At 58.6% G+C, this 27,518-nt stretch overlaps 1 protein-coding gene across 3 annotated transcripts; it reads left to right on the forward strand.

The window, feature by feature from the left end:
* LETM1 (leucine zipper and EF-hand containing transmembrane protein 1) lies at positions 1-27,518 on the forward strand. 3 transcript variants are annotated; one of them, XM_043447642.1, is made up of 14 exons: positions 1-378; positions 4,257-4,317; positions 9,134-9,545; positions 10,707-10,850; positions 11,377-11,514; positions 12,198-12,401; positions 16,512-16,631; positions 17,178-17,309; positions 17,565-17,723; positions 18,052-18,186; positions 21,314-21,448; positions 22,977-23,167; positions 24,327-24,465; positions 25,190-27,518. In XM_043447642.1, the coding sequence occupies exons 1-14, from the start codon at positions 300-302 to the stop codon at positions 25,337-25,339; spliced, it is 2,199 nt and encodes a 732-aa protein (XP_043303577.1). In that variant the 5' UTR covers positions 1-299; the 3' UTR covers positions 25,340-27,518. The 3 variants fall into 3 exon arrangements, with proteins under 3 accessions (XP_043303577.1, XP_043303578.1, XP_043303580.1); XM_043447643.1 differs by having other exon boundaries at positions 18,055-18,186; XM_043447645.1 differs by lacking the exon at positions 18,052-18,186.

Consider the following 27,518-nt stretch of genomic DNA (forward strand, 5'->3'; position numbering starts at 1 on the left):
CCGCGGGGCACGCCGGGACCAGCAGTCCGCGGCCTCACGGGCCCGCCCCTCAGCTGGCCTGCGCCGTGCGCCCGAGGGGCCCAATGGGAGAGGCGACCCGGCCGCCCCGCCCCGCGCCGCCGGACGTCGATGCCGGGCCATGGCTGCTGCCGGCGCCGGGTCCTTGAGCTGAGCGCCCGCTGCCTGCCACCAACCGCCGCCCTCAACCGTCCGCAGGCGGGCCGAGGCGCCGCTGGCCGGCGAGGAGCCGCCGCCGCTACCACAGCAGGAGGAGGCCGGGCGGCCGGCGCGACGGGCACATGGCGTCCATCTTACTGAGGAGTTGTCGCGGCCGCGGGCCCGCTCGCCTCCCGCCGCCCCGCGCCGCCGCGCCGAGGGGTAAGGAGCCGGCGATCGACAGATGGCACGGGGCCCGGGCCGGGGGCCGGGATGGGCCGGCCGCGGTACCGGCCGCCCCCTCAGACGGGGCGGGTCGCGGCTCTCGGACCCAGCCCAGAACCGGGGTCCCGTCTGGGGGGACCTTGCGCGGCCTCGCCCGTCCGCCCTGCCCCGGTCGGCCGTTCGCCCCGGGGGTGGGGAGAGCCCGGGCCGTGGGTGCGGGCGGGAGCGGGCCCGTGACTCATTCGCGCCTTGACCTTAGTCTCCCGGCCACCGGCCGCTGCGTCGGGAAAGTTTCGAAGAGAGCAAGCTGCCAGCCAGCCTGGGGCGGTGTCGGCGCTCCCCGTTCGTGGTCGAGCCCAGCGAACCTGGCGCCCACTCGCGAAGACAGTCTTGCCCTCGGGCCGCGTTCGGGGCTGCAGAGATGGCGGGGGGCACGGCGGGCACTTGTACCCGTCCTGCGGGACGTCCGTGGGACCGATACCCTTATGGCGTTCCACATGGGCGTCGTGCAGGGTCCCAGGGCCTTTCTCTATGGCCTCAGGCAGGTCTCGTTGTCCCTGGAGCCTCAGAGACGCTAGCTGGGACTCAGAGACCGCACCTGAGGCCGGGCTCTCGGGAGCCCACATGGAGGGCGCCTGCACTGACCGGCTCTCCGTGTCTCTTTTTGTATTATCCTTTCTCAGTTCGTTGCTTATTATTTTGTACAGTGAGATTGAGATTCTCAAGTGAAATTATCTGTTTCAAGGCATTTACCCTTTGTAAAGGCACCCTAGATAACATGGTTCTTGTCATTTTTGACACTGATGGCTGATCAGCTGCTTAGACCTTTGGAGCCAGGAGAAGGGCGTGGAGCCTCAGCGAGCACTCCTCTGTGAACCCACAGTCTGGCTGCCCAGTCCAGCCTGTAGTCGTCTCCTCTGTTCTCAGGGCTCTCTCTCTCTCCTCTCTTGCTTCTTAAGGATGGTGGTAAAGATACTTTGGCCACGCACATTTCTGTAGCATGTTTACAGTTTAGAAGTTAGCTGAATTTGTTTTGTGCTTGAATCATTCCGGGAACATAGGTGTTTCCCATAGTAACTAAGACATGAAGGGGCTGAGAGGTGGTCAGGACCCAGGGCTGGACTGTAGGGAGCCAGTCCCAGAACCCTTGAAATGATGCTCCCAGCTGAGCTGGGGGCAGCCTGTTTCTGGAGCACATTTCCTCCATTATTAACATCTTACATCAGTTTGGGTCTTGTCATAATTAGTAAACCCACAGTATTACAAAATGCATAAAGTATTCAGGTTTCCCTTATTCTGCACATAGTTTATTCTGATGTCCTTTATTTTTGTCCCAGGACCCCATCCAGGACACCCCATTACATTTAGTCACAATTTCTTTTTGGTATCTTGACTGTAATGGTTCCCCAGACTTTCCTTGACAGTTTTGAGGAGGTCTGGTCAGGTATATTGTAGGACATCACCTGTTGGGATTTGTCTGATGTTTTCCTCATGTTTAGACAGGTTCAGGGTTTGGGGAGGAAGATCCCGGAGGTGAAGTGTGTCCTCATCCCTTCCATCTAGGGTGCCTCCTGCAGCAGGACTTACCATGGCCTGCTGACCTTGATCAGCGGGCTGAGGTGGTGTCTACTGTAGAGTTACTTCCTGCCCTTTTGCACACTTTGCTCTTTGGGAGGAAGTTGTTGTGTGTGGCATGGACTTGGGAGTCGGCTGGGACTTGCAGAGGTGGGCTGACCTGATTTGCCAAGGACTGGGTGTGAGACAGAAGGCCTGGCCTCCCGCCATTATTGAAACAAGGGAGCGGGCTGGGAATCCAGGAGTTCTTGGAGCTGTTGCATGTGAGGTGCCTGGCAGACCTGAAGGCCTCGTGTATCCATGTGTGTTTAGGTACGGAGTGTCTGGGGAGGATCCTGCTGGAGCTTAGCAGGGAGAACCCAGAGAACGTGTTTCCTGGAAGCCAGGTGAATAAAGGTGTGGGATAGGAAGAAATGAGTTTGGTTTCTTTTTCTCATCCTGGGTTCCTGGCAGAGCCCCCAAAACCCTAGGAATTTCTTGAATGATAAGCAGATCTTTTGCTATTCATAATGAGCCGCTTTCCCACATACCAGAGTTTGCACTAGCTTTGCACCTGTGATTAGAGGGTGGGACCTTCCAGACCCACAAGGAGGGGAGGGGTCTGGAGACGGAATTCAGTTGCCAGTGACCAAGGGTGTAATTGATAATCCCTAGGCCCTTAAGATAGGGACTGGGGATGGGAGGCTTGGGGAGCTTTAGGGCTGGGGGGTGCCTGCCAGGCAGAGGGGACAAGAGCTGCTGTACCCAAGGACTCTCCCAGATCTCACACTGTATCCCTTTCCATCTGGTTGTCCATCTGTATCCTTTATAATAAACCACGGTATTGGCTTGAGTACTTTCTGGGGTTCTGGGGGGCATTCTAGCAAATTATCAAAACTGAAGGAGCCATAGGAACTCCCGAGTTTATAGTTGGCAGAAGTGTGGGTAGCCTGCAGACCCCACTTGCAACTGGCATTTGAAGTGGTGACAGTCTTGCGGGACCAAGCCCTTCACCTGTGGGTCTGCACGCCCCCTGGGGAGTTAGAGTAGAACTGAGTCGTAGGAGACCCAGTCGGGGTGAGAGGTGGAGGGTGGGTGTTGGGAAAGAAACCACAGAAGGGCCCTCAGGAGGACGGAGTGGCCCAGCAACCCCCTACAGAGCCTGGAGCCCAGTCTGAGTTTACTGTGAAGGCTTCTGAGTGGGGAGAGCAGGGGAAGGGGCTCGCAGGGTCGGGAGGGGGCAGGCCAGGGGGCGCTGGGTGCTGTGGCAGCTGGTCTGGTTGTTGCAAGGTTGTGGGGAGGCTTCTGTTTGGGAGACAAGGTAGATGGGTCCACCTCGGCTGGAGTGAGGTCTTGGGAACTAGAGTTAGAGAAAGTGTTAGAAGTGTATCAGAATCCTAAAAATGTGCTGTGCGCTCATCAACATGGTATATCCAAGAAACGGTTTACTCTTGGTTTTGGTTTTCCTGGTCATTCTCATAACCCCCACCCTTCACATGGGCATGGAGGGTATTGGGTCATTTGGATGGGGCCCTTGCCATCTAGTCAAAGCTATGGTTATTCCAGTAGCCATGTATGGATGTGAGAGTTGAACTATAAAGAAAGCTGAGTACTGGAAAATTGATGCTTTTGAACCGTGGTGTTGGAGAAGACTCTTGAGAGTCCCTTGGACTGCAACGAGATCCAACCAGTCTATCCTAAAGGAGATCAGTCCTGAATATTCATTGGAAGGACTGATGCTGAAGTTGAAACTCCAGTACTTTGGCCACCTGATGCGAAGAGCTGACTCATTGGTAAAGACTTTGACACTGGGAAAGATTGAAGGCGGGAGGAGAAGGGGACGACAGAGGATGAGATGGTCGGATGCCATCACTGGCTTGATGGACATGAGTTTGAGTAAACTCCGGGAGTTGGTGATGGACAGGGAAGCCTGGCATGCTGCAGTCCATGGTGTTGCAGAGTCAGATATGACTGAGCAACTGACCTGACCTGACCTTGCTTGCTCTGTGCAGCTGTCTGCCTGTTAGGGGTCATGTGTGCCCTGCCTCTTCAACCAGAGGCAGCTGGAGTGAGTCGGGGTGGTCCCACCTGGGGAGACCTGACGACCCGGGCTCCCTGGGCCCATGGCCACCAGAGTCTGGTCCCCAAGTTAGGGTGTGTTCAGCCAGGGATGCTACCAAGACACTACATTCCACCTGGGGCAGAGCCCTCACCACACAACACTCAGAGTGGGCTTCCAGAAACTTGCTCCACAGAAGGAAGAGATGCCTGCATAAAGCCACTGTTTGAAACTGACTTTGTTTTTTCTATTTTCGTCACAGGTCCTGTTGGGAATCTGGCCTGCCTTAGTGGTGCCAGCGCTGTGGGGTTGATGAGCTACGTGTGAGTAAATGAATGTCATTTTCTGCCTGTTTAAACATGGGGGCTTGAAAATGCTCAGGTGATGTGATTCTTGGCTTGTGTGGGTGGTATATCCTACTTTGTTCTTTTATTTTTATTTTATTTTTTTTTATTTTTTATTTTTTTACTTTTTTTTACTTTGTTCTTTTAAACCGGTATTTTTTCATCTTGACGTATGTAACCACATATTTTAGTGAATATTTGGGAAATAAACACTCATAATCCCAGGACCTGTTACAGGTATTATTAGCCTTTTTGGTGTATTATTCTGGTCTTTTTTTTTTTTTTAATTAATTTTTTAGGCTGGTGCTGAGTCTTAGTTACAGCATGTGGGATTTAATTCCCTGACAAGGATCGAACCCAGGCCCCCTGCATTGGGAGCGTGGAGCCTTAGCCCTTGGACCACAGGAAGTCCCTTGTATTTCTGCTCTAAACCTGCAGCGGTGTCTGCAGTCTGCATAGTTGCTGAGTCTCTTCCATCCTCACGCAGCTGCTGTTCCAGGGCCTTCTCGTGTTAACGCCCACAGACCCTCCCCCACACCACGCTCAGTCCTTCCCAGAGGACCCTGTGGATTGATCGTGGGGCTTTCCCTACTGGTTCTGGGGATGGATCTGGAGTGTGGTGGGAGGTCAGTGGTACTGCTGAGAGGCGGGAGGGCTTCCCCGTTTTCCGTCACCCACAGATGTATTTCCTGTGGGGCTGTTGCGCTCTCCCTGTCTGCCATCACCCCCGTCCGCACCCCAGGCTTGGTCTCCTGACCCTCACCTATGTGGTGGGGCATCCATGTCCACCTGCCCTGGTGCCTGGAGTGGACACCCACGATCCTTCTTGTGTGACAGTGTCCAGCCCCTTATGACCCCTTGTCCCCGGAGCTGGGGGTGCTTTGGGTTCTTTCTTTGATTTGTCTCCTCCTCTTGGCTCTGAAACTCTGGGAGGGTGCTTCCTGTGACCGATTCAATTCCCTAAAACAAAGACTGCACAAGTTACGCGCTTGGCTGTTAAGGCAAAAGTGTGTGTAAGCGTATTTTCAGTTTTTTGGTCCTAACATCAAGTGCTGGAATGAGGAGCTTGCCCAGCCTCTCTGCCCTAGAGCCGCTCCTTCGTGGAGGGGCAGGGGTTCGTGTGCAGTGTGTGACGGGGACGCGACAAAGTGTTTTCAAAAGCCCCTCCCCGCAGGCCCCTCCTGCTGCCAGGGTGCTCCCAGCCAGCTCTGGGCTTTGATTTGATCAGGCTTCTCTCCTGACAGTCCCCAGACTTTGTCGCCATGCAGTCTCTGTATGAGGTGGAGGTATTAGCATCCGAGCCTAGAACCTCTCTGCTCTCGCTAAAGTGCACCCTTCCGGCTGTCAGAGTCCTCGGTGACCTCTGTAACCTGCGGCTGGCGCTCCGGGGGTTGGGGGCCCAGGTGGTGACCTGGGGATTTTGTGCAGGTGTGGTCCTGCAGGCTCAGCTGTCGGGTTCTGGTGTGAAGTTGTTGTTTTAAGGTAGTGACTGCTGAACAGGTGTGTGGACTGGCCTCGCCCGTCTGGACCAGCCCGGGTGCCTCGGGTCAGCGACCCCAGCACTCGTGGGGCTGGTGCCCGCCGCCCGTGAGCAGGAAGGGTCCACCCCTGCTGGCACCTCTGTTCTCCACAGCCTTCCAGACGAACTTCTGAATGAGTTCAGTTCTGAAATGGTCTTTGGGGGACTGTAACTGGAACGTCATGAAATCTGTAACATCATTTGGGAATGTTAACTTTGTAGTCTTTCCACGCTAAGTTGTTTTCTTTATTAAGACTTTCTCTCTTTGGGGAAAGAGTGTGTCATGTTCTCTGCTTAGGCAGAGTGCATGGCCTTTAAGACGGCTCCCAGCTGTGCTCCGTTTGGAGGTGCCGGGCGCTCCCTCTGTGTTGCCTTTCTCGGTGATTGTTGGTGGCATGAACGTCACTCACTCGGGGTCTCCTGTGTGGCCACTTCACACAGCTCTGTGAGTTGTTTTTAGCTCATCTGGTAGTTAATCGCCAAGTGCACTGTAATGATTTTTTTTTGTCTTTTCCTTCCCAGTGCATTTGCTTCTGTTGTAGTTTTTTTAATCTCGGTGGCCAGGTCTGTTATCAGAGAGCTGTAGTCACTCATGCATTATCATGATAGCAGAAAACAGCGATCTAGCGTTGTATAAGTTCACAGCATTTAGAAAGTTAAAGTGCCCTCCCTCACAAGGCTGTCCTGTGGCCTCCAAGGCTCCAGTGGGTGTTGTGGGACGCGGTCCCCCGGTCCCAGCCGACGTGCACGTTGTTCTGCGGGCGATGGTGGGGTCCCCGGGCACCTGTGCTTTGGGGCCGCCTCCGGGGTCATGTGTTGCTGCGGTGCCTGTTGCTCCATCCTGCCTTCCCTCTCCTGTTTGCCCTGAGGAGCTTCGGGGCACAGGGAGGGTTGGCACCCACCTGGCCCGACCCCGGGCCGCCCTCTTGGCACGCTGACCGCGGGGTTGGCAGGCGTCAGAGTCGAGTCGTGCCTATGTGGAGAGCTGGTTGGGTCCCTGCAGCGGGCGCCCTGGGCGCAGGGGCGCTCTGGCAGCCCTGCTTGGCTTCTCTTGCGGAAGGTATGGGCAGGTGCTGGGCTGAGGTGGACCTGGGTCCAAGTCCTTGGGGCAGACGGGCAGGGCCTCCTGCAGCAATGTGTGTTTCCTGTTGAGATGCAGCTTTCACCTAGAGTGGGGTGCACACACACATGCGCTCTCTCTCTCTCTGAAGATGGTTTATCCCAAAAGAGAGAAGGAAAAGAAAGGCTGCGGGGCCTGGGGTAGGTGGTGGGGTCCTGGCCCCGCACAGCTGAGCAGCCAGCGCTTCCAGGACACGGATGCCTGGGCCCTGGCGGCTGGGGAGGGTGGGGGCCGCCCTCTGCCCACCAGTTAGTTTCGTTTCGATGGAGATTTTTAAAATGATAAATTATATAATTTGTACCCTTTGAAAATAGCTAGATTGCCCTGGCTAGACAGTTGATAAACTCTCAAACGTGCCTGAAGGCAGCCGGATTCCTGGGCCCTCACAGCCCTCGCCCAATACGCCCTGGGCTGCTCTGCTGGGTCTGCCTTCCTGGGTCTCTGTCCTTGCCTCCTGACTGCCCCTTGTCAGTGACGTCATACCTCATGGAAGCCACTTGCCTCCTCGGTAATGGGGTTGGAAAAGTGGATAGTTAAGCTTGGTGAAGACAGGAGGTGAGGCGCCTTCCTGGGTGAGCGTGGTCACTGCCCGCTGGGAGGGCAGAGGGTGCAGGTGGGGGCCCCGCTGGGCTCTGGGCGAGGCCATTCTCCAGCCACTGGGACTCGGAGAGGGCAGGGCTGAGGGACCGGTGGGACAGGACCGACCTGGCCCTTTAAGGCAGGAGCAAGGGCCTGGGACAAAAGAGAGGCCGCAGCCATCCCTGCCCAGCTGGCCAGAGCCAAGGCGGCCATCCAGTGCCCCCGCGTGTAAGGGCAGAGCTTCCTCCACCCCGACTGGCGGCGTCTCAGCCGCAGGCGTGCCCGAGGAGCTGCTCGGGGTTCATCCCCACGGGCTGCTCGCACAGCAGGGAGGCTGCCTGTCCCAGGTCACGTGGCAGTCAGCAGCAGAACCAGAGTTTGACCTGGGCCAGGCTGCGCAGACCTTGAGCCCCGCTGCTGGCAGCAGACCAGGCGTGCAGAGATGACCGGACAGGTAGGAAGAAGCTGGGGTGTGCTGGCAATAAACAGCCCTGTCGCCGGGCCTCTGGCCACCCCAGGGTGGACTTGTGTGTGAGAGGAAGAGGTCTCTAAGGGACAGGTGAGGTACAAAGGTGTGAAACACAGGAGGAGAACTGTGAAGTAAATTCTGTTTCAGCGATGGATTCTGAGTGGCCTTCTGCCACTGGAGGAGGACCTCCTCGTTGTGCCCAGACCTTGGGCCGTGCTAGGTCTGGATGGGCACTGAGAGCTGGGGAGTGCCCGGCGCAGGCTCCAGGAACTCAGGCTGCAGCCAGCGGCCCTCCTCGCGTGGCCATCGGCAGGCAGACCCGAGGGCACAGCTGTGTCGCGCTGGAGGAGCACACTGATTCTCTCGCTGCCAGGATCAGGCACCCTGCAGGCCTAATGTGGGGCCAGTGGAGAGGGTGCCGAGGCGTGCAGGCAGCTCACCCACTCCTCGCTGGGCCTCCTGGAGCTGGTGGTCCAGTGGGAGGCGGTCCGCATGTGAGGATTTGAGAGGGCGAGCACAAGGGTGGTCGTGCAAGTCAGGGGCCCGGGGAAGCCCCGGGTGGAGCCCGCCCTGCCAGGCTGAGGGGGGTCGGTGTGGGAGGAGAGGCGGGCCTGGGCCTGGCGGAGGGGCCTGTGCGGGAGGAGAGGCCTGGGCTGCGGGCTCTACCCTGCGCGTCCGCCCTTCTGCACAAAGGCCTGTGGTCAGCTGATGCATAGGTCCGGGTCATTCTTGACTGGAACATTCTCCCTAAGTTTCAGCACTTGTGCAGGAGCCGTGGGTCTTGGTGGAAGCTCGCCATTAGGGGAAAGCACTGGCCTGGGGGCCCCGCCCGGAGGCTGGGTCCGTCTGCTCTGCGGGTTGAGCCTTTGCTGGTTGGTTGTGTCTGACCTGCTCCTTTGAGGCTGTGGGCACCGGCCAGCCCTGCTGGCCTCCTGCAAGACCTCTGTGAGGAGCCCCTTCGCCTCTGACGGTGGGAGTGGCTCCCTGTCAGGAAGGGGTTGGGAGTCTGTCTGTCCTGCCGGGACAGTTGGCTGGGAGGTGTGACTGGGCCACTGGGCGGCCACGACAGGTGGCTGGCACCTCACCGCTTCTTTTCTCCCTCCCCAAGGCCTATTCCGTTGGGTGGCTGCACTCCCGTCCACCCCGTATACCTTTCCTTCCGCGGCGACCCCCTGGGCTGCTGGACGCTGAGGCCCAAGCACTCATGCGCGGTGCTCACGGGGCCGAGGCTTCTCCCTGCACGCTGCTGGCACTCCTCGCGTCCGCTGGGTGATGACTCCGTGGTGGAGAAGTCCCTCCGGTCCCTCAAGGACAAGAACAAGAAGCTGGAGGAAGGTGGCCCCGTGTACAGCCCGCCCGCACAGGCGGCGGTGAGGAAGCCCCTGGGGCAGCGAGTCCTGGACGAGCTGAAGCACTACTACCACGGCTTCCGCCTGCTCTGGATCGACACCAAGATCGCCGCGCGCATGCTCTGGCGCATCCTCCACGGCCACAGCCTGACCCGCCGCGAGCGCAGGCAGGTAATGGGCGCCTCCGCACCGCCCCCAAAGGACCCGGCTCTGGTTCGGGGGCTGGGGCAGCAGGGTACTAAGACCACCTGTGTCAGAGAATAAGCGGTGGGGCGCTCCTGGGGAGGGCCTGGGGGTCGAACGGGACTTTTCCTGGTCTCCTCTGCAGTTGTGTGTGGTTCCATGTTTTTTCATGATATTTAAATGGAATGTTCCTTTGTAGGAAAATATGCACCCTAAAATTTATTTTTACCCATTTTTTAATAAACAGTCTGTGACATTAAGTCCATGCACACTGGTGAAGTCGGTACCACCAGAACTCTTCGTCTCTCCCTCAGCTGACACTGCCTCCTTAGATGACAGCCCCCCGCCTCTGGCCCCACCATCCTACTTCCTGTGTCTTAATCTGACTCCTTAGGGGCCTCATATCAGTGGGATCGCAGATGGTCTGTCCTTTGTGACTGGCTTGTTTCCCTGAGCAGACTGTCCTTGAGGTTCACCCTTGTTGTGACAGGTGTCAGAATCTCCTTCCTTTTTAAGGCTGGATAACCTTCCATCGTGTGGATAGACCACAGTTTTGTTTATTCATTCATCCATCTGTGGACATTTGGGTTGCTTCCATATTTTGTCTATTGTAGGTAAATGGAATTTTAAAACTTCATTTTCCATTTGTTTATTGAGAGTATAGAGAAACAGTTGATTTTTATCAGTGTGTGGAGTACGAGGTGTGGCTGCAGCCCTCCTTGGGGCTTCGCTGAGGGCCAGTCCTCAGGGCATGGTCTTGTCCAGCTCTCCGCCGGGCCAGGGGGCAACTGCTGAAGCCCTGGGCCGGCCCGCATGCAGCAGCTGCCAGTGACGGGTGCCACTTCTCACAGAGTTAGCTCCCACCCAGCTTTTCTTTTCCTTTTTTAAACTCTTTTGGCCGTACTCCACACAGCATGGGTGACGGATCCCCAGTCAGGGATCTGACCTGTGCCCCCTGCAGTGGGAGCGAGGAGTCCTAAGCACTGGCCTGCCAGGGGAGCCCCCGCACCCAGCTTTTCTGAAACCGCATGGTTTGGCCCCCGGGGTGCCTGCGGAGCCCTGTCTGCTCCCCGGGAGGGCCCACTGCCGCTCCCCTGCCGTTGTGAGAAGGCGTGCTCCCCGCTCACCCTCGGCCCTCTGCCCGTCCAGTTCCTCCGCATCTGCGCTGACCTCTTCCGCCTCGTGCCCTTCCTGGTCTTTGTGGTGGTGCCCTTCATGGAGTTCCTGCTGCCTGTCGCTGTGAAGCTCTTCCCCAACATGCTGCCGTCCACGTTTGAGACCCAGTCCAGCAAGGTGACCGGCCCGTTCCAGACCCAGCTTGAAGTAGTTCCAAAGCTGCATTGTTTAAGTGTCATAGGTTACAGTTTGTCTAGAGCAGTGTCCCCAAGCCACAGACCGAGGCCTGTTACGGGGGATGACACGGGTCTGGGGCAAGGTTGGCCAACTGAGGCCCACGCCGGCCCCCCCCCGGGCAATAAGGCCTTCTGGGGACACGAGTGCCCCGTTGTGTATGTACTGTCTGATGGTCTTCACGTTTCCCGTGGCTCGGCCCACAGGGTCTGAAAAGCTTTACTAACTGGCTGTTTATGGAATTTGTGGGTCCCTTCTGTGGTGGGGTCTGGGGGGGCAGGTGTGTCACCCAGAATTTCCTGTCATGAGCTAGAAAGTTTGGGAACACAGCTCATCAGTGGAGAAAGCGCTGTTCGGAGGCGTCTGGGAGCCTAGGCTGGGGGCACGTGCACTCGTTGCTGGGGCTGCACCGTCACGCCGGCGGCTGGGGGCTGGGGGCTGGGGTGCAGTGCCCTCTCTGACCTCGCAGGAGGAGAGGCTGAAGAAGGAGCTGCGGGTCAAGCTGGAGCTGGCCAAGTTCCTTCAGGACACCATCGAGGAGATGGCCCTGAAGAACAAGGCTGCCAAGGGGAGTGCCACCAAAGACTTCTCCGTGTTCTTCCAGAAGGTGCTGTGATGCTTTGTCCCTGTGGCTTGGCCTGTGGTCCCTGGAGCTGGTTACAGGCTGGGGCCCCTGCCTCTTTTCCCCCTCTTTCACTGTGCACAGTGAGGGTGGGGTTCAGGGCCAGGGCTGGAGGGATGTAACTGGTCCTGCCCCGCACCCGTGGAGGCCACACCGTTGTCCCGGGGATGTGCACCGCCGTCCACCAGCCTCGTCTTGGTCTCCAGACTGCAGCAGCCCTGGGGGAGGAACCGAGGGCCCACACTTGTGACAGGCAGGGCCTGGGCTGGAGGGGAGGGGGCAGACTGCCTCATGGCCATGTCCACCCTCGGGGAGGGAGGCGGGCCTCCTGCCCCACGTGGAGAGGCCCCAGCTCCTTCCTGCCAGCCACCTCTGCCTGCTGGCACAGCACGCGGGGTCCAGGGACGAGACTCCGTGTGCTGCATGACGCCCTGCTCGAAGGAGCCCGGCCGGTCAGCACTCGGGTCTGGGTCCCAGGGGCCGCTCCTTGTGGGTGTTTCTGAGCGTAGAGCTGAGGGAGGCTGTAGACAGCCCTTCTGCTTTGTTTCCTGACTCGAGGCGTGTGCCCAGGCGTTGTGGGGGTGCTGGGGGGCACACAGCCCACCCGCTGTAGGGGTGCCGAGGGACACACAGCCTGCTAGTAGTGACCCTTGCGATGGCTCCCGCAGATCCGCGAGACGGGTGAGAGACCCAGCAACGAGGAAATCATGCGTTTTTCCAAGCTGTTTGAGGACGAGCTGACCCTGGACAACCTCACGCGCCCGCAGCTGGTGGCGCTGTGCAAGCTGCTGGAGCTGCAGTCCATCGGCACCAACAACTTCCTGCGCTTCCAGCTCACCATGAGGCTGCGCTCCATCAAGGCGGACGACAAGGTGGGCGCGTGCTGGGCTGTGCTGGGGTTGCACGGGTTCAGCCGCCATGACAGCCCATCTCCGTGGTGGGAAGTAGTCCCTGAGAAGGTGGGTTTTACAGCGGCCTAATGTTCCATTATACGGGTATGTCATAATTTATTAACTGTTACTTTAACTAATCTTGTGCTTCCCTAAAGAGCACTCTAATCAAAACCTTTTAACGTAGATTTTACCCCAGACCTTTGATAGATCCTATAAAAATAGTGACCTAGAACTGGGGCCGCCCGAGTAAAGGGCAGGAAGTCAAAAGCAGGTCCTGACCATGACCTGGTTGCCCCCCTGCTGGCCTGCAGTGCGCCTCGAGTGTGCGTCTCCCGGGAAGAGATCTCGAGGCGCCCGCGTCCTCCCCGGTGCCCTTTCAGCCTTCACTCTGTGGTGTTTGGTGTCTGAGAGCTGGGCCAGCTTGCTGCTGTTTTACTTACAGGATTCCCGTCCTTACATCTGCTGAGTGTGCTTGCTGTTGTTCTGACCTGCGAGGATGACCTCCTGTCTCATAGCTGGCATATTTAGTCTATACTCTGTTCCTCCTGCCTGTTTTATGTTCCACTTAATCTCTTTCCTTGCCTTCTTTGCATTAATTAGGTATTTACTCTTGTGTCCTCTCTCCATTAGCTTGTTATTTACTTATTACCTGAGCTGTTTCTCTACAGTTCACAGCCGGCTTCCCTGAGCACAGGAGTCTAGCAGAGTGGATGCTTTTCCCGCCACACCTGTGCTGGGGCTGCGGGGCCCTGCCGCATCACCCTCCCCCTTGCGTGCACTGCCTGCGTGTCTGCGCCGGAGCTGGTGTCTGTGCACCACCACATGTTTCTCCTCCTGACCCCGGGCCTTCCTGCCTGTTTCCACCCAGGCTGTTTCCTCCACTTGACAAGTCCCCTGTATTAGCCTCCCTCCTGCGGGGTGTTGCTGGGCAGAGGACCCAGGGCTCGCGGGTCTTTTTCACGTTTAAAGATGCTGCTGAGGGTATGTCAGCCACCAGGCCGGTTACTCTTCTCTGAAGACGGCCGTCTTTCTCTGCAGCACCTCAGATCTTGTTTGGATTTATCAGTTTCACAGTAACGTCCCGAGGTGGTATCTGTGCTCCTGTTTCCTGGTTCTGGTGTTTCCATTGTCTCATTAAATACCACCCACCCCCCAGTACATCAGGTTACCTATCCTCTCTTCCTCTTGATCTGATTACTCTTAAATCCATCCTCTGAGATTCCCGTTTTCAGGTAAAACTGTCTGTCTGGTTCTCTGGAAGCAGATCAGTACCGCATTTCGTAGGCATGAAGAGATGTGATGTGGAAAGCCTGCCGTGTGGCTGCCCCACCTGGGAGCAGGCAGCCTGAAGGCAGGCAGCCTTGGTTGGGGCCTGGCCACTCACTGTTGTGTGACGTTGAACAGGTGGCCTGACCTCAGTGCTGGGACTCCTGGGAGGTGGGGGGCAGCCAGACCTCTGCAGTTGAGCAGTGGATGGGGCGTGCTTTCCTCCTGACGTGAGGTGAAGACCTGCATAAGACGTCTGGAAAGCAGGAAGAGGCGCCTGATACCCCAGGACTGACGGGAGGTCTGTGCCTCAGGAGACCCAGCCTTGGGCCTGAAGAGGCCCGAAGGCACTGATGAGGACAGATTTTAGAAGCTCGTCCTTTGAGCACAGGAAGGAGGTCACCCCGCAAGACAGAAGGCATCTGAGAGCATTGCTGCAGCCAGGTGCCCGGGAAGTGTCCCCACCCTGCCCCCTGTGCTGGGCGGCAGGGCTGAGCATGGACCCCGTCCGTGATGTCTGCCGAGGCCAGCTCGTCCCTCGCTGCCCGTCTGTGGTGGGGACCTGCCGGGGGCCACCCTCCACACCCATCCTCAGGCCCAAGTTCCACCTCCCCCCGCCCCCCGCTAGAGTGGTGTCAGGAGGGGCCAGTCAGGAGGCTCTCCTGCCACTCCCAGCCAGTGAGCATGCTAACGGGGGCCCAGAGTCCACCCACCCAGTCCAGCAGTCAGAAGAGCCTCTGCCCCAGCCTCAGTGGAGGCCAGTCCCAGCTGTTCCAGAACGTGCCCAGGATGCAATTTACGGGTACAACTGAGTGACGTCACTGAGAACTCAGGACTGTTGGAGGGAGCTCATGCTCACAGTTGCCGGAGACGGAGACCAGGAAATGAGGGGAGACAGAAGCGTGACTCGGCCTTTATCCCTGGTTCAGTGGGCGTGGTCAGCTGGAGACCACGCCCACTGATTGGGCAGGAAGTGAAACAGAGGTTTGGGTTTGTGGTTGGAGAGTTTGAAATACGATTTTTGCACACCCAGGAAGGGCCACAGGGGCGATGTAAACATCTTTGGCTGTTAGCTTGTATCAGTAGATGCCAGACTGTCCGTTACACGCCTGTGAACGTGGGGTGTCACACCCCCGCCAGAGTGCTGTAGGAGGGAACCTGCTAGGACAGAAGAGAGAGTCAGGACCTCGTAGCCCCAAACCCAGAGTGTCCAGCCTCCTCTGAAAATCACTCCTCGTGCTAAGAACCAGGAGGAAGGACCTCAGTGAGAAAAGGCAGTTGGTGGGCGCCAGCGCTGAGTGGACAGATACAGTGGGTCATGTTGACCACTGGCCATTTCCCAGATTCAGTAAAAGACATAAATCAACAGACTTAAGAAACCAAGTGAATCTCAGACAGGATGTACCCATAGAAATCCACATGAAGACAGAATCAGATGAACAAACTTGAAAGACAAAGAAATAATTTTGAAACTGATGAGAGAGACTGCAAGACAAACAGTTTGAATGAGAGTGCATTTCTCATCAGAAGCCTGGAGGCCAGGAGGAACTGGAAAGTGTTTCTTTGTGTGCTGAAAAAAAAAAAAAAACTGTCAACTCAGTCCTGTATTTAGCAAAAATAAAAATTAAATTAAAAATTTAGAAAAAACTGGGATGAGAGGGAAATCAGGATGTTCTCAGGTGAAGGAAAACCAAGCTTGTGGCGGAGCATCCGAAAGCGACTATGTGTGACAGGCGACAGGCTTTCACTCCTGATGGTGAGTCGGCCTTGTGAGGTGAGGTGTGGTGGTGGAAGCAGAGATGGACTCCGTGTCCAGTGGTGGCGTTCGTACAAGTTCAGCCGGCGGGGGAGGATGGGGTGAGGCCCCTGCGGGTCACCTCGTGATGAGTTGAATGCATCCTGCCATCAGAGCAGCCCCTGAAGAAGGATGCGGCGATGCACTGGGAAGCGCAGAGGGGCCACGGGTGCTGCTAGAGGATGGGCAGGGGGAGTCATCACGCCACGTCTCATAACCACTCAGCGCTGGAGACAGACCAGACGTCCCGCCCTGGGCCAGCGGTGGGAGCAGGACCATTGTGGGTGTGGCGTGCTCACCCACACGGGCTGCCTGCGTCTCCAGGGCCAACTGGAAGCTTCCGCAGCGTGCAGACGACCGATGGCAGAGCAGACTCTTGTCCGGGGGCAGCTGTGTCTGAAGGGGCCTCTTGAGGTCCTCGTGGGCCCGGCTCGGCATCGCCTCCCGGCCGTGCCCTGAGACCACCCATCAGGTGTGACGGGGGCCCGCGTGGCTGTCCCCGGGCTGACAGGGGGCACTGTTGGCCTTCCTCCTTCCCTCCTGTCCCCTCATCCCTGCACAGGCTCCTCAAGACCCCGGTGCTGTGCCCCCTGCCTCGGGCACTCCTGCATGCTTCCCGCTCGGTCACTGCGGCCTCAGGCTGCACAGGGAGGGTCAGGAGGCATCTTGAGCGCAGTCACCCCAGTCCCATCCTTCCTCTCCCGTCCTGGGAACACAGAGGACGCTGGCCGTGTGGGGGACGGGAGGACTGTGGGGTTCAGGCAGCGCGGGGCCTGGGCCTGGTGGAAGGCCTGCATCCGCGGTGGGTCCTGGCCCTTGACCCTGAGGTCCCGCCCTCTGTCAGACGGTCTGGTCCCTGCAAACTCGGAACTGGCGCCTCGGGTGTGTGGGGGGGTGTTTACCTCGTGTTTGGCAGAGTGTGTCGGGAAGGTTCTAATCACGCTTAGACTAGTGTGTGTATGCAGACAGCACAGACCCTCCCTCGGGGTGTGAGCCCTCTGGAGGTCACTGGCTTCTTCCTTTGACAGCTGATCGCCGAGGAGGGCGTGGACAGCCTCAACGTCAAGGAGCTGCAGGCGGCGTGTCGGGCGCGAGGCATGCGGGCCCTGGGTGTCACAGAAGACCGCCTGCGGGACCAGCTGAAGCAGGTGCGTGGGGCAGGGCCCTTCAACCCCGGCCGGAGGCCCCTGCGGCTCTGCGCCCACCTCGGCGGGGCCTGTGTGTGCCTGGGCAGGGCTCTGGGTCACCGCTGGAGTATTTCCTGCCGCTCTGCCTGGTCTTGTGAGGATGCCCGAGGGCCAGGCCAGCCTCCTGTGAGAGTCCCGAGTGTCCCTCAGCGGAGACCGGGGTGTGGGCCAGCGGGCCCCAGGCCAGCCCAGCCGCTGCCGGCCCTGCTTTCAGCAGCACCGGGCGGCGCGTCCTGCTCCACGTGCCCCAGGCCCACGTCTCGCCGCAGGGCGTCTGCTGCTCCCGGGACTCAGGTGTGAGCGTGGTGGCCGACAGACGCCTTGTAGGGCTTGAGGCATTTCTGGGAGAGCTCGCTCGGGTGATGGGGTCCACTCAGTCACTGCTATGGTTGCTGCCAGCCTGCACCCCGCTCCCCTCCCCAATGCAAACCAGAGCGGGGAGGGCTCGGCCAGGTCCGGTAGCGGCCAGGCCAAAGATGAGCCTGGGTCTTGACCTCCCGCTCACAGTGGCTGGAGCTGCACCTGCACCAGGAGATCCCGACATCGCTGCTCATCCTGTCCCGGGCCATGTACCTTCCTGAGACCCTGTCACCCGCCGACCAGCTCAAGTCCACCCTGCAGACCCTCCCGGAGATTGTGGTGCGTGCGACCGGACCCCTCTGCTGCTCTCTGTCGGGCCCCTCACTTCTCGGGGAGACGCCCCCAGCTCTCTCTTGTCTGTCTTTCCTCCCCTGAGGGCCCTGCGGGATGTGGGAAGGTGGCCCTTGGGGTCCTTCTCCTTGGGAAGCAGGCCTGGAGGGGACAACGCCTGGAGACACTGGCTGGGTGCCGGGGCTGTGCTGGTGGGGATGCTGCCCAGCATCAGGGCACGCTCACAGGCTCCCCTCCCTGAAGGCGAAGGAAGCCCAGGTGAAGGTGGCTGAGGTGGAGGGCGAGCAGGTGGACAACAAGGCGAAGCTGGAGGCCACGCTGCAGGAGGAGGCGGCCATCCAGCAGGAGCACCGCGAGAAGGAGCTGCAGAGGAAGAGCCAGGCGGCCGCGGCCCAGGCAGCAGTGAGTGGGGCTGCGTGGGCGTGGGAGGGTGGTGAAGCGGGTGCTGCCAGCCTGGGCCCACGGCCCTGAAACTGAGGATCGAGGCCCCGTGGATGCTGGGGCCTGGAGGAGGAGCGGCGTGAGCGCGCCTCAGCCCACACAGCGCCAGCTTGGAGCGTCCTGCGGGGGAGCCTTGCGGAAGTGGGCTTGCTGCAGGCTGGCCAGGCTCCACAGACCTCGACCCTCATGGAGCCGGCCCTCTGGCCAGCGGCGTGTCTGCCAGTGTGGACGCCCCAGAAGGCCGCGGTCCTGTGGGGGTTGCTGAGCCGGCAGCGGCCTTGCGTTTCAGAAGGAAGCGGAGCCCGAGGTGGTGGCCGAAGGTGCCCCGGGGAGGCCGGTGGCTGAGCTGCAGCCAGAAGAGCCTGCTGTGACCCTGTCTCCCGAGGTCTTGAAGGACAGCGCGCCCGTCCTGGAAGGCTTGAAGGTAACGGTGCTCGCCAGAGGGAGCGGCGTGCAGCCGCCAGACGCCAGTGGCTCCAGGGGCTCCCGAGGACGCGGGGCCCGGACGGCTGCAGCCTGGCTGCGGAGGGTGACGGTGGACGGTCGCGGGGTGTGGAGAGCGAGCCCGGAAGGGAGGCGGCCCAGCCTTGGCTCAGCCCGTGCTCCTTGGGCAGGACGCCCAGCAGGGACAGGGGTATGGTCCTTGCTGAGGCTCACTGTGCTGTCACCTTCCGATGTGCTGCGTACCTGGGTGCTCGCTTCCGGCAGCCTCGCCGTCCTGCCCTGGACCCACACTCAGCACCCCGCCCCGGGCGGGCCTGGGTGCAGGGGCGCGGCGGGCGGGGCCACCTGGAGGCGCTGGCGGGGCCGCGCTCACGGGCAGGTGCAGTGTCGCCGGAAGCTGGAGTAGGAGAGAGGAGGCGGGTGGCAGGTCAGTCTGGGGCCTCCCAGCGAGTCGTGGGGTGGGGGCCCTGTGAGGTCACACTTGTCAGCACCTGGGTGGGGCTGGCCTTCGTGAGGTGTGCCAGGGGCCCGGGGGTGCCATCTGAGGATGGAGCCCCGAGGGCCAGCGTGGGGTCATTGGAGGTGGAGGAGAAAGCCCCACTGCAGGGCCTCAGGGAGGAGCCGGGGGACATGAGCCCTCCAGGCCGGTGGGTGGGAAGGGCCTCTGATGGGGCACGGGGTGGTGAAAGGCTATTCATGTGAGAAGAGAAGGCATGAAGCGTCAGGTGGGGGTCCTGCTGATGTGAGCTGTGTCTGTGGGCACGGCTTCGGGGGGCAGTGGTGGATGTGGGCTAGCATAGTCTGGGGTATGCCCAGTGGGCTCTGCTTCACCTGGTGATGGCCTGGGAGACAGATGAAGACCAGCACTCCATGTCACTGACGTGAGGCTCGAGGAAAGAGGCTCCTGGGAGCCTGGGCTGACCTTGGCTCGAAAAGAGACCTGGGAAGGGTCAGGGACCGAGGAGCCAGGGTCATTCTGAAGGCAGTTTGGGGCTGAGGCGGGAAGCAGAGCAGAGGCGGGATCTGGTCGGGCTCACAGAGCGCAGCCTGGTGGAAGGACTCATCAGTCTGCACTCGGGCTGGGGTGATGGCTGTCTCCATGGAGAGAGAGGCGGCCCATTGCCAGTGCATCAAGGACTGAGACAGAGAGGGACGTTTCAACTCTTAGGAGAGCTTGTGAACTAAGGGTTGCCAAGGATGACTTAGCAGGAAGCACACAAAACTTCGAACAAAGAACCTCGGCTTATGAGAAAGATGCCTCGGAGAGCGGGGCAGCGCCATTTCCTGTCTGCAGTGGAGGGGTCTTGGGGTGTCAGCCGTCTCTGGGGACAGAGAACCCAAGTTGCTGAAAACCTCACCGCAGGGAAAGGCTTCCGGGTAGCGGTGCTGCTCTGTCCACACGGAGGGAAGAAGTCCTTCCCATACCGCACATCCTCTTGGCAGGAAGCTGAAGAGGAGGAGGACCCTGAGATGAGCGCCTCCTGAGGCCGCACCAGGGGAGTTAGAGGCAGCCGCAGAAGGGGTCTGTCCTGAGCGGAGTGCGGTTCTCCGCGAACTCCAGGAAGTGCCGTGTGGCTGCTCTGTAAGAAGGACGGTGCGGCGTGACTGGCTGCCCTGGTGGTCAGTGGTCAAGAGTCCACCTGCCCGGGAGGGTCCCACAGGCTCAGCCCGCGAGCCACCGTTCATGAAGCCGACACACTGGGGGGCCTGTGCTCTGCGCCAAGAGAAGCCACTGCAAGTAGAGCAGGCCTACACGCGGCAGCGAAGACCCAGTGCAGTCAAAACGATTGACAGACGTTCACAAACAAGGATTAACGTGAGCAAATAGTTAAGTTAGAAAATGCATCATGACCTGGTGGGGTTTGTCTAAGGAATCCAGAAATATTAGTGTCACAAGCACATTAACAGACTCAAGAGCGAAACTGTGAGCGATCATCTCAGCAGAGGTACAGAAAGCAGTGGGCTGAACTGAGCCCTGTTCTCAACTAACGTGGGAGTGAGCCTTCTGACCGCAGGGCCGTGAGGGGCGCCCCCGATCAGAGGAACCCCAGCGGCTGGGGTGTCCGCGGCCCACCTGCTCTGCGTCGGCTGCAGGGTCTAGCCAGGATGGTTAGATGAGAAGAAGATGAAGTCACGTGGCAGTGGACTGTTCACAGGTGCCGTGAGCGCCTGAGAGTGCATTGGAGTTCTTAGTGCTAGAGATGAACACCCACGTTGAAATTTTCAGAGGCATATCACAGATAGATCATACCCCTAAAGTGAACTACTTGGGGTAAATTTGGAAATAGGCATGAAGACCTCTACAGGATGCTATAAACTGTTGTTGAGGTAAATTAAAGCAGTAAGTAGAGAGCTTCACTGCACTCCTAGACATGAAGACTTAATGTTGGTAGGCTGTTAATTCTTCCTAGCTGATCTGTGGATTCAAGACCACTACAATCCCAGCATCCTTTGTTGTTGACATTGACAAGCTTATTAACATATGTGGAAATTCAAGGGACCCTGATGCTGGAAAAGATGGAAAGCGGGAGGAGAAGGGGATGACAGAGGATGAGATGGTTGGATGGCATCACTGACTCAATGGACATGAGTTTGAGTAAACTCCGGGGATCAGTGAGGGACAGGGAGGCCTGGCGTGCTGCAGTCCGTGGGGTCACAAAGAGTCAGACACGACTGACGACTGAACAACAGCAAAGGATAGCCATGATGATGAACGAGCAGGTCCTCGTACGGGTGGATGGAATTGTACGTGGCGGTTAAAGGAACACACCGTCACGGTGAATCTGAGTGACGGAGCTCGAGCCGTGTGACACCATCTGTCAGAATTCCAGCAATGAGTCTTTCATGGCAGAAGTCCCAGGGTGGGGGGTTCCTGATTGGAGGAAACTTTTGGGGTGATGCTGCTTCTCGGTCGGGTGGTGGTGGCTCCGGGGGGGTCTGCCAGACACACCTGCGCAGGCGCCCTCAGGCATGGGGGGCGCACCGGGGCGCGACGATGCTGCCTACACGGACATGGCTCGGATGGAAAAGTGGGCCAGCCCTTCTGACAAACCCAGTTACTCCCTTTCACTTAGGTTTTTTGGTTTGCTGGTTTGTTTTGTTTCCAGGAAGAGGAAATAACTCAAGAGGAAATTGATGTACTCAGCAATGCGTGCTCGAAACTGAAGGAGCAGAAGAAATCCCTGACGAAGGAGAAGGAGGAGCTGGAGCTGCTAAAGGAGGACGTCCAGGACTACAGCCAGGTGGGCCGCGCTCAGTGCCCTCCACGCCTGCAGCAGGCCAGGGCCCGCTGGCCTGGGGGCCTTTGGAGGGAAAACTGACTTTAAAGAAATCCCACTTGCTAGCTCCTCCAGTCATTCCAGTGGGTCCCTTTCCCCTGGAATGCTGGCCATTCACCCTTGTAGGTGACGAGCAGGTATCTTTTTAGTTTCTAAACACATGAAGGTATCAGATGAACAGTCTGGTCACTGGGTATATGAAATCTTATGTTTGTTCGTGACTTCCCAAAAGAGACTTCTTTCTTACATACTAGTTCTTTTTCCTTTTTGAGATTGGTAAAACTAATTTGCCATTTTCTCCTCCTCGTGGCAGCCCTCTCATTGTGCGGTCCTCGAATCCCCATGTCACCTCCCATTGTTCCCAGTGACGCTTGCTCGTAGGGAAAGCAGACACTCCCATTCCTTGATTCTTTTATCCATTAGGAAGACAGTCAGGGTTCAGAAATGAGTCCGGATTTCCTTTGATACGAAAACCATGTTTGAGTTTTCAAAGATGAGAACAGACCTGCATGGTGGTCAGGAATGAGTGAGCAGCTTTGTGGCTGAAGTAAGCGGGTCTGCTCCACCACAGCCCAGACCTTTTCACTTCCGTGGTGTAGTCTGGACTGACCCACTTATTTTATTTTTTTATTTTTTAAATAAAAAGTTTTATTGGAAAAAAATAGAACCACCACGTACACAGGGAAAAGAGCACAAAAATTCAACTGATACAGAACTGAAAGTCACAACTACCCAATGTTGTTTGCGATTACTTTTCAATTTCTTAAATGGCTTCCCTCAATTTTTTAAGTAGCCTTGCCAATTTTTTTCAGCTGAAATAGCATCAAGTTTTCAAAAAATTAAGAGCCTCAGCGAAGGGACCAGCTTTTAAGATAACAAAGGTGACACCAAGAGTCTCCTATAGGACCAGTTCTACCGAAAAATTCCTGAAGCACATAACTACTGAGTCTGGTACAACAGTAGCTCAGAGACCATCAGGGATTAGTTAGAACACTGACTCAGACGGTCCAGTATGCAGAGAGGGCAAACAAAAAGGCTGCATTTCCCTGTCAGATGAGTTCACGTAAGAAAACCACGGAGGTGCTAAGAAATACAGGCAGTGGCTGCTCAAAATAATTAAGAAGGCATTCTAAATACCACATATTATTAGACAACAGTGTGTAAAGTGATGCAATTAGAAAACAGGCAACTTAAAAAAAAATATGGTCACACGTCTTTGAGAACTCAAGAAAATAATCAATAGCAAACAAGAGCTGAAAGTCTCAGCTGAGGGTTGAAAGTGAAAAATGAAGTCGTTCAGTCGTATCTGACTCTTTGCGACCCTGTGGACTGTAGCCCACCAGGCTCCTCCATCCATGGGATTCTCCAGGCAAGAATACTGGAGTGGGTTGCCATTTCCTTCTCCTGGACTGACCCACTTACTTTAAAAGGTAAACTTAAGGTTTCCTTTTTGCCGTAAGACGATCTGTTTACAACTAAATAATTTTATTAGGATTTACAGGAAATCAAGAAGGAACTTTCAAAGACTGGCGAAGAAATGTATGTGGAAGAATCTAAAGCCAGCAAGAGGCTGACCAAGCGGGTGCAGCAAATGATCGGGCAGATGGACAGCCTGCTGGCGCAGCTGGAGGCTGACCAGAAGGCAGGCAAGCTGGGCCCTGCCGCTGAGGGCGCGCCTGCAGGGTGAGTGCGGCGCCCTGGACTCCAGCCCGGGGCCTCTGACTCGGCACCGTTTTCAACCTGGGTACCTGCCAGCCACCCCTTCCCTCTGATCTGGCAGCTATAGCTTCTCCATGATGCTGTCAGTGAAGCAGCCCTGAGTCAGGTCTTCCTAGCACACTGCATGCGTGCACATGCACAGTCACATGTGCACAGACGTGCACATGCACACGTGCAGACTGCAGACGTGCACATGCACAAACACGCACACAGACATGCACACGTGCAGACAGGCACAGGTGCACACGCTTAGACATGTGCACACGCACAGTCACATGTGCACACGTGCAGACTGCAGACGTGCACACGCAGAAACATGCATGCAGACACGTGCAGACAGTGCACACGTGCAGACATGTACAGGCACAGGTGCACACGCTTAGACACATGTGCACACGCACAGTGCGGTGCTGTCGCCACATCGGGAAGGCCTCTGGCCGCTTGCCTGCTCTCTGCATCCACCCTCCTGGCCCTCTCAGGCCACTGTCGCCGGTCCTTCCAGAGCCTCCGTGGGTCACAGCGCCCCCGGCCTCTCCCTCCCTCCCTCCGGCCTCAGCCCCGCTTGGCACCTGCATCCTGAGGCCACTGCACTCTCTCCCGCCGCCTCCCTCGTCCTGAGCCCCTGCAGTCAGGAGCCCTGTGCGGGGGCCAGCTCTGCACCGTACGTCCCAGGGGCCTGGGTCGGCAGCCAGCAGGGGGGTGTCCTGTGAGGGGCTGCAGATGAAGGAAAGCCCTCCAGGTGGCAGCAGCTGTCTCCTCGCTCCTGTGGGCCGGGCCCTGCGCCTCGAGTGCCCACATCTCCGGGGGGCGGGGGGCCTCTGCCTTCCTGGGTTAGTGGCCCTAACTCCAGACGAGGCCATTGTCCCCTCCCGGCCCCTCCCACCCTGCCCCGGGCACAGACGAGCCTGAGGAGCCCCCTGTCCTCATCACCCCGGAGAGGCCAGGCGTACCAGGCAGCTGTGCGCAACGGGCGACCTCCCAGAGTGGTGGCTTCTGCCTATGTCCGCCCTGGCCGGGGGTCCCCAGCTGATGGGGCAAGGGGGCCCTGGGTGGAGGGCTGCTGGCTCAGGTCTGGGCTACGGGCCCGCGAGGGTGAGGTGCTACATGCAGGCTGTGTCCCCAGGGAGACTGTGATCAGCGTCTCTGAGCTCATCAGTGCCATGAAGCAGATCAAGCACATTCCTGAGAGCAAGCTGCTGAGCCTGGCCTCGGCGCTGGACGACAACAAGGATGGCAAGGTCAACATTGACGACCTCGTCAAGGTGGGTCATGGGCCGCCTGCGCCTGCTCCCGAGAGGCCAGGCCTGCCCGCCCTCTGAATACCACGTGGAGAAAGGGGAGGGCGGTAAGGCCTGGGCACGGGGCCTCTCCTATCCCCCCAGGGCCCTGGCAGAGTCTGGGAAGCACTTGGGGTGCCTGGGGCGTGCAGCCCTGGAGAGAAGACATATGACCCTCAGCATCCCTGGGGGCAGCTGGTGGGCATGGGGCCCCTGAGGCCTGAGAGGCACCCGGCACCCAGCGCTGGGGCTACGCCTTGTCAGAAGCCTGTGGGCTTCGGTGTCTCTGTGGCTCCTGTGTCCCCAGCCCAGTGGGGACTCTCACCCAGAACACCAGCGGCCGCGGCCCAGCGTCCTCACCCTGGTGGCACCTGCAGCCTCTGGGCTGTACAGCCCCCCTGCCTGTGGCCCTGGGTCCCAGGAGGCCCAGCTGGCACCCCGCCCAGGCCTGCGGCCTTGGGCTTCCTGCCCCCCGAGCCCCTCTCCGGGCTGTGTGTGGCCTGGGCTCTGGAGTCTGTCGGCTCCTTGGGGTGGGGGGTCTGGGCCTCAGAAGGCCAGGGCAGGTGGAGGACCCCAGCCCCTGGGGGGGGCAGTGCCGAGGGCCTGCCTGGCCGGTCGCTGCGTCCCGCCTGCCCGCTGTGCTCTGAGGGGAGCCTCTGCCGTGAGGGGCAGAGCCGCCTGAGCCCCGCGTCCCCTCACTTGTGCACAGGTCATCGAGCTGGTGGACAAAGAGGACATCCACATCTCCACCAGCCAGGTGGCCGAGATCGTGGCCACGCTGGAGAAGGAGGAAAAGGTGGAGGAGAAGGAGAAGGCCAAGGAGAAGGCAGAGAAGGAGGCGGCCGAGGTGCAGAACTAGGGCCGGCCCAGCCCCCGGCATGCGGGCCTCCATGCGCCCCCTCCCGCCTCAGTGGTCCCGACGTGATGCTGATTGCTTTGAAGTGATTCTTAGTGACGGACCTAATATTTTATCTGGAATAAATCCGAAACTTCATAATCAAGTAATTTTTAACACTCATCATTCCATGAAGATTGAGTCAGCTCGGAGCCCTCGTGCCCATCCTGGGAGGCTTCTCTGGGTCAGCAGGGGCCCCGCGCTGTGGGGTCCCAGCCATGGCGGGCTAGGGCGGCCGGCCGGCGAGGATTGTGGCCCTGCACACCCCCCGGCTCCTAAGGCGGCTCGGGCTTCCCCGCTCACCCTCTGGTGGCGTCTGCCGCGGAGGAGAGGACCCGCCACAGGGGTGCACCGGGCAGACACAGCCTCCTCAGCCTGGAGAAGCTGTTTTGCATGTCGCGGACTTGGATTCCTGAGCGTCGGTGTGAACCAGTGAGCAGACCACACCTGCCATCTCCGTGGCTCCCAGGAACCTCCTCTGACGCTCTCGTGTGGGCATCCACGTCCTTTCCTGAGTGACCTTGGAGTCTCACCTAACCCTTCAACCAGCCAGCTAGCGCTGAGCTTCCTCGTGCGCCAGCCAGTCTGCCAGCTGAGCAAAGTGAGTGTCAGTTACGCCGGGAGAGGTGCTGACGAAGCCCTTGAAGATGAAGCCTCCCCTGTGCAGGAATTGGTCATGCTTCTAGACTGGGATGTCATCGCCTCGCCCCCCATTCTGGGTGTTCAGATGGATTTCATTGCGTCTCACTACAGAGGGCGCTCGAGGGGCCTGTCTGTGTCCGCCTGAGGCCCCTGGCCACATGCATGCCACAGGTCAGGGAGCCGGGTGGCCGTGGCCCAGCACCGTCTGGCTCTCCCTCTGGAAGCTTGGCAGAGCCAACCAGAGCGCTCTGTAGGGAACCGACGTGGGTTCTGGGAGACGGGGGGCTGGTGGGGCTGGCGGAATGAGCAAAGGGGACAGCTTCTAGATGATTTGAAACCTGGTGCTCAGCCGATGACAGACCTTGGGCAAGAGGAGTAGCTCTGAGTCCTCCTCTGGACACCCATGTGAGGGGGCGGTGGGTGCTAAAGGTTTTTATTTCAGTTATTTAAGGGGGCGTGTTCTAGAGGCTTCCTTGGTATTTATGAGTTAGCCCACGTGTTTAGTGTCCCAGTTTTCCACTGCAGAAATGTGTGTGCTTGTGAACCTCGTGGTGGCTGGCGTGCTTGAGGAGAGGCTAGTCTTTTCCGGCTCCATCCTCATCTCGCCGCCTTTGCCGGGCGCCTGGGGTGGCCCCCCCATGCTCTCAAGCCCCCGACCTCCCCGCAGGGCCTGCCACAGGCAGCAGGCAGCCCCCCGCTCCCACTGCCCCCACCCCAGCGCGGCGGGCCCCTACTCTGGCATCTGTACCCCGGGCCTGTCTGCTGCAGGCTTCCCCTTGGAGTCGCTTGTTTTTATTGTCCTGAACTTATATTTATTACATCTGAGGTGAGTGCCCGGGTGCGGGCGTAACGGGTGAACAGTGCTGGGATTGAGCGTGGGGTGTGATGTGGCGTTGGGCTGGCTGGCTGTCGGCTGGGTGCCCGGGGCCTGCACCCACCTTCCTGAGCTTTCTCAGGAGTGCGCTCGAGTCCCCGGGGCGATGACACCGTGCCCGCTGGAAGCACGACGGCATTCTTCCTGCTTTGCACCAGCTGAACACCCCCCTGTTATGAAGGATTCAGGAGACTGACATAGCTTCCAGAGTCACTTTGGAATATCCAATTTCAGATTTTAAAAGCAAAGGTCACCGTGTAATTTGTGCAGCATCCCCTCCAGGCAGTGACCCTCATAGTAGGCCCAGGACCAGCTTCGCCTGAGGGCTGCCTCCTTGGGCTCTGTGTAAACACCTTTTCTAGAAATAGCTTTTTTTATTAAAATATCAAACTCATGTTCATGTAACAGCTCAGAGCAAGATTTCTGAATCCTGGGGCCCGTCCACAGTTGGGGTGGGAAATGGCAGGGTTGTCTGAGTGTCGGGCTCCGGCCGCGCTCCAGCCCGGCCTCTGGGGTCGCCTGCCCTGGGAGCACGTGTCCCACCCGTCCCCGCAGACTGTGCTGGAGGCTGGACACTCGACTTCCTGTGCAGAGAGGGCTGAATAAAGTGCCATCTTTCTGACCGGA

This window comes from Cervus canadensis, chromosome 26, assembly GCF_019320065.1.
Source record: "Cervus canadensis isolate Bull #8, Minnesota chromosome 26, ASM1932006v1, whole genome shotgun sequence".
NCBI classification, from domain to species: domain Eukaryota; kingdom Metazoa; phylum Chordata; class Mammalia; order Artiodactyla; family Cervidae; genus Cervus; species Cervus canadensis.